Here is a 6,637-nt window from a genome sequence, read left to right on the forward strand (position 1 = left end):
AAAAAAAAAAAGGGAGGGGGCCGGGATGTTGCGCATGAGCCCTGCACCCAGGTGGCACGAGGCAAGCGGGCGGTTGGTGCGAGCTTTCAGGCGCAGCGTGAGGGGGGAGGGGTCACGCGGAGGCTCTGGGTGATGACGTCACCGAGGAAGGGGGAAGCGGGAGGAGAGACCCCGCAAGTGAGTTGCGCTGAGACGGGCGCAGGCCTGGGGGTGGGCACACAAGCGGGTTTGTGGGGGCTGTGAATCCGGTATCTTGTATTAGACCAACTCAGTAGCTGGGACAGTTGTTCTTGGCAAGCTTTTGGGGCTCTTTCTGTGCCTGACAGCTTGCAAAGAGCGATTTTTCCAATGACTGAGTTGGTTTAATAAAAGATCTCGGTTTAAAAAAAAAAATCTTTATATATCTGTCTGTCTAGATACCTGTGTCTACCTATATCTAACTAGGTATCTATCCAGATCTCTAGATCTATCTACTTAGATATCTCTCTCTCTCTCTATATACACACACGCATCCTCTCGTAAACTTTACATCGCACCTCTAAACTGTGTTAAGAAACCTGCACTCCTGTTACAATAAATGCACCTGCCCTTCCCATATCCTATTGCAGTTCCCTGGTCCAAGCCCCGATTTCGGGTTTACATTCTCAGTTTGTAGATTTACAGGGTCGGACAGGACCTCAGGAGATCATGGAGTCCGACCCCCTGCCCTGGGCAGGAGGAGCGCTGGAGTCAGACGACCCCAGCCAGGTGCTTGTCAGTCTCCTCTTACAGACCCTCGGGGTAGGGGAGAGCACCACCTCCCTTGGAAGTCCTTTCCACTGTCCTTTCCGTTGTGAATGTCGCTGTCACTGCTGTTGACTTTGATGCCATCATCCTCGCTGTCTTCGGGTCCAGTTGCGTCGTTGTCCTCTTCCGTCTCCCCATCCGCCTCCTCTCCCGGGGGTTGTTGAACAGCCTGTGCCAAGTGTCGCTTTTCCAGGTGGAGTTGGCTGTGTCTTCTCTGTCCTCTCCCATCGCTATCCAGTAGTAGGACTGGAGTTTGCTCAGACAGATACCAGATTTACGCAAAGACCCTTGTCTGCAGGGCCACTGCTCTCAGTAACCCGGGCTCTAGACCTTGCCTCCTTTAAGCCCCTCCTAGGAATGGAAAGCAAAAGTCCGCAGGTGCCTGACGCCTTCCTTCTTCCTCTGCAGGCGTTTTAAATCTTTTCTTTTTTTGGTCTCTCTCTTCTTCCAGTGGGAACTCGAGACTTGCCTTAGCAACCCCTAAATTGTCCTCTTCTGGTGGCAACATGTGGCTTGTCTTCTCATAAAGGAAGGTCTGGGCTTGCCTGGAACAGCTTAACCCTCCCTCCTTCCCTGTGGTGTTAGTGCCTCTTCCAGAAACAGCAATATTTGGGGGCCTCTCATTACCACCCTCCCCCTCACCAAAGAGGTGCACTCTGCTGCAAAGTGCTTGCAGCGGATGGAAGTGGCAGCCCTTCTGCATTCTTCTGTTTAAGCAGTATTGAGAAAATCAATATCACTTTGTGGTTACCAAATAACACAGGCAGCAGTTTTTCTGCTTCGGCATAAACACCAGCTATGGAATTGGGCTAGTCCTGGATACTCAATTTTCAGCAAAAAAAAAACCCCCAAACATAAACAGGTTGACTGCAGCATAGAATGGCCTCTCGAAAGCTGAGCTATTGACAGAAATAGCCGTATTCGTTGATTTACCTTCCCACCTTACAGGCAGCAAAAAGGATTTCCTCTTTTCCTCAAGCAGCTATTGGCTTGATGTAGGTCTTAGCTGGGGCCGTTATGATGTCAGCACCAGAATTCAGTAATTAAAAAAATATCTCACTGGCATCGATAGCTTGTGGCATAACTAGGACCCTCGTCCCTCCGAATATTGTTGGAACTTCTATAGCCAAACCACCAAGATTAAAAAAAAAAAGGCAGGTAAATCTTATCCTGTAACAACCCTGACAAATCATTCTTGAGTAGCTATTGCCAAGTTATGTGGGTGGTTTCTCAGCTTGCCTTGTGCGAACCAACATTAATCAGGAACTAGGATGAAATCACTTGTCTATTTTTATTCGGGATGAACTGCTGTGGCTCAGGAATATAATACAACCTTCACTGTGAAAATGGAGGAGCAGTATTGTCACACTGGGTGTAAGGTAAGACAGCAAGTCCATGCTACATATCCTTCCAGTTGTGGGAGGCCTACAGAAATTCCTGAGTAGGGATACTGCAGGATTAAGAGTCTCTAGTTTGGAAGGAAGCAAATATGTGACAGGCAAAACTGAGTTCTCTGTATCCTGCTGCCCTCAGGACCTGAAAGACCTCCTAAAAACCCATTTTTGTGTTAGTGGTACTAGCAGTTCACCCTCCAAAACTGCCAGGTATATTCAGTGGCAATATGGGAAGAGGACAGCAAGTCACTCTTGGGGAAGCAATCCCATCAAGGAAAAGGGCAAATCTGAATGGTTGGGTGCAGGTTTCCTGCAAGGTTAGCCCTAGTCATGAGACCTAGAATTGTTTTGTACTGGACAGGTTCAAAGCCAAACCTCTTTCACTATCGTTAGACTAGAAAGTGACTTTCTTTTTGGTCCTGATCTGGAACTCAAGTGCTCCAGTAGGCTTTGTATGAAAGACCCTTATTGGGTTTTCCAGTTGACATTGTCTTGGGAAATTTGCTGGAGCAGGGAAGCTGTCTTGCTCCGAGCATTTTGAACCCCATCCCACTGAGCTGTATTGTGGTCTCTAAATCACAAGTTAGTATAAGTATGAGAACGTGTTTTGAATTAGTTTGACAGCCACAGATACAGTAACTCAATTAATTTACAAACTAAAACTGAAATAGGAACAACAGGATAGAGATTTTTTTATTAAGTATCTTTAACAAGGTAGTGTGTCACTAGAAGAATTTGAGACATCAACATTTTCAAATCACACTTAATATTTTACTGCAGTGTGGGTGAATAAGACAAGATCACCTAAAGAGCAGTTTGCAAAGGGCATGTTTTTTTTAAGAAAATAGTTGCCAAGTTGACATGGTGAAGATAAAGGTTCATTAACCTTTTGAAACCCTGCCAAGTAATAGTGTTCATAGGGAAATTGGACTGGAGCAGAGACAGGAAAAATAGCGTTAGCATGAGGTAAGAAATACAGCATTGGAGAAACCTGTTATCCACCTGGAAACACAGTTTCAGGGTAAACACTCATAGGCTGATAAGGAAAGAGGTGCAATTTTGTGTGTATTTGATGGATGAGTCTTAATATATTCTGATATTAGAGTGTTCAGCATAGTTTAACAATGGTATTCTGTCCTGTTTATTTAAGCTATGACAAATATTTAAAAAGTTGTAACAGGGAATGAAGGAATGCAAAAATTGTGAAAAGAATAATCGAAAATACTAGGGCTTCAAGACACTATAATGTACATATAGCGACATGTTGATTGGTGACATTCGGAGCCTAGAAAAAATAGTCTTGGAACAAGACCCTGTTCTAGGTGCTGTGCAAAGATATACCATAAAGATGGCTCCTACCTCAAAGAGCCTACTATCCACAGGAAGCAGATTGCCAAACAAATGACTGCTGCAACGTTCGTTAATAAAGCATTGCTTTTCCACTCAGCTGGAGTTTACCAGTGGTCCCCGACAGCTGATGGGAGAACTGGTGCCCTTTGAAATAAAAGCCACGGCTGCAGCTAGAGCATCTCTCTGGTCCCACACGGCTGATATGCCCCTGCATACTTCACAAACCTGCATCTTTGCTTCATTCGGTGGTGGCAATTAGGCCTGTGCAAGTTGGCACCTATTCAGTTTGGCTTCAGATCCAGCCGCTTTGGATGGCAGTGATCCAATCCGGAGCTTGGGACTGGGTTCCCGCTTCGATCCGGCTCGGAGATCCAGCCATAGGGTATAATGGGGAATCAATGAAATATCTATAACTTTGTTGTTTTTTGTCTGGTATGGATGAAACAGGGGGCGTAGCCTCTGCTGAGAGCATGAAGCCTGCTAAGTTTTAAGAAGATAGGTGAAGGGGTTCAGGGGGAACTGCACCCCAAATTCTTGAAAGCAAAACTCATAGCACATCTATGTATTATAACGCTGGGGGGTGAAAACTGCAGGGGTGGTCACCCCTGCTGAGGCCACAAAGTCTGCCAAGCTTCAAGGAGATAAGTGCATGGGTGGAGGGAACTGCACCTCAAGCTGCTGACGGGCAAAACTCATGACACAGATGGCCCTGTGTCTGTTAAGGTGCAGCATGGTGAAAGCTGCAGGCCTGCTAGCCCCTTCTGTGGCCACAAAGCCAGCCAGCTGTCGAGGAGATGGGTGCAGGGGGGTTTGGGGCCCTGCACCTCTGGCTGCTGACAGAGAAAACTTGTGACATGGGTGCTTGTGGGACTGACTGTTTCTGTCTTGGGGCAGTTGATTGTATTGGTTCTTTCCTCTCCTTAGTCTGTGGTTGTGTAGGTGTTAACAGTTGCTCGTTAACTCGTTCTCTTGATGCCACCGGTGGTTCAAGGGAGGGCCAAACCATGGACTCCTCAGTCTTGTTTCCTTCCGTTTCTGTCTTTTTTCTGTCACCATGTCTCCAGCTAGTTTTCCCAGTTTGTGATGTCAAAATGCCACACTTCCTAATGTTCGCCTTCACGCTGTCCTTGACGCGTTTCCTCTGGTTGCTGCATGCCCTGTGTCCTTGGCCGAGTCGGAAGTATTGTTCTTTTGGTAAATCCTACATTAGGCATGCACACACAATGCCCTGTCTACCACAGCCAGTGCTGAATAATCAACACCTCTGTGCTGGTGGTGTTAGCATTGGTAAGGACACTGGCATTTGTGCATTGATCCTCCCACTTTATGCCAAGCATCTTCCGGCGGTACTGCTGGTGAAGGCATTCCAGGCTTTTCAGGTGCTCCCAGTAGGTTGCCCAAGCTTCACAGCCATAGCGAAGAGTTGGGATGACCATAGCCTTATATAACAGGAGCTTTATTCGAGTCCTGATATCGTGATTATTGAACACATGATGATACAGTCTTCCGAAGGCACAGCCGGCACATCGGATTCTGTACTGGATCTCCTCATCAATGTTGGCCTTCTTTGAGAGGTGGCTGCCAGGGTGTGCAAAGTGGTCAACATTCTCCAGCTCCTGTCTGTTAATGAGGATCTTTGCCAGGGGAGTTGATTGGCCCAGAGCAGGTTGATGAAGCACCTTTTTTTCTGACATTAAGGATCAGTCCCAGGCACTGGTATGCTTCAGAGAAGTGGTTAAAGGCCATTTGTAGGTCCTCCTCCATATGTGCAACAACACCACAATCATCGGTGTATTGAAGTTCCACAATCAAGGCCAATGTTACTTTGGCTTTGGCATGAAGGTGGGAAAGATTGAAAAGGTTTCCATCCATCCCATACTTGATGCTAATGCCATGCGGCAGACAGTCACGGATGAGCATCTTGATGAACACAAGAAAGATGGAAAATGGATCTGGCGTGATCACACAGCCCTGGTTGACACCAATTCAAATGGCAAATGGCTCTGTGGCAGAGCCACTGCATAGGATGGAGGCAGTCATCTAGTTATGGAGGAGTCTTAGGGTAGTGATAAATTTCCTTAGGTAGCTAAACTTTGATAAGATCTTCCACAGAGCCTCGTGGTTAACAGAGCCTTGGCAAAGGGCAGGGGGAAGAAGGAAGAATCAACAATCCAGGTTCTACTGTATAAGACAAAAGAAAACAGAGGCAGGGGAGTATGTGGATGCAGCATCAGACAGCAGGATAGGCTCACTGAAATGGGAAAGAAGGAAGTAATCCATACTTCACTGGGCATATCCTTTTCAAGGAAATAGACAGATGTATCCTGTACAGATGGGATGAATCACACTTAATCAAATCAAGGGCTATTGTTTTTACAAAAAGAATGGGTGTTTATAAGGAGCATTTTAAAATCTACATGCCAGAGGAGCAAAGGGTAGTAAGCCTATTACTAAGAGTCTGGGGAATATCAAGAGATGCCACCCGGAAGCTTTCCAATAGAAAATTGGAATTTTGAATTTTTAATCAAAAAGGGAGGTAACAAGATCAGTTGTGTTTTATTCTGTTTCAAAAAAATAAAATACAACTAGAAATAACATTATAGTACTGATGGGAAAAATGATCTAAACCTAAACCTTCTAAAAAGCTTCTAATTTACATCTGGACATGTTAGCCTAAATAACTACTTTTAGGAAGTACGCTACTGCTATTTAAAATTTATTTTGCCAGCTTCCTGCCTGTATCATAGATAAATGACTTGCTGTCTGTCGTTCGGCAAATAAGATTAGAGAAAAACAACAAACGAACCAACTCTAAACACCAACCTTTTCTTGAAGTTCAGCACACTAATTATTGGTGTGTATATTATTCCAATAGCAAAAACTATTTGTAAAACCCACTGCATATATTAGCTCTACCTTGTATGTTTTAATTAGCAAACTACTGTATTTGCTCACATTAATGGATTTTTGATACAATACTTTATTTTAACCATTTGTATTCTAACTTGAAATTGTAGAGGAGGGGAAAGGTTTGTGCATGTTTTCCCTTTTAAAAATTAAGAAAGTCAACCTCCAAAACTACTTTTACTTATAAAAGGAACAAGGAA

The 6,637-nt window shown here is 44.9% G+C and overlaps 1 protein-coding gene across 1 annotated transcript in view; it reads right to left on the reverse strand.

The window, feature by feature from the left end:
• The window catches only part of PDZD8 (PDZ domain containing 8), a 127,162-nt gene extending 121,938 nt beyond the window's left edge, over nucleotides 1-5,224 (reverse strand). The window contains exons 1-2 of the mRNA XM_019502167.1: nucleotides 4,854-5,224; nucleotides 798-1,016 (exon numbers count right to left, since the gene is read on the reverse strand). Of these exons, the coding sequence (XP_019357712.1) occupies nucleotides 798-1,016; nucleotides 4,854-5,224 (590 nt within the window). The remainder of the gene's footprint in view (nucleotides 1-797; nucleotides 1,017-4,853) is intronic.
• Between the last annotated feature and the right edge of the window lie 1,413 nt (nucleotides 5,225-6,637).

This window comes from Gavialis gangeticus, unplaced genomic scaffold (assembly GCF_001723915.1).
Source record: "Gavialis gangeticus isolate Ggan-Ray unplaced genomic scaffold, GavGan_comp1, whole genome shotgun sequence".
NCBI classification, from domain to species: Eukaryota; Metazoa; Chordata; order Crocodylia; family Gavialidae; genus Gavialis; species Gavialis gangeticus.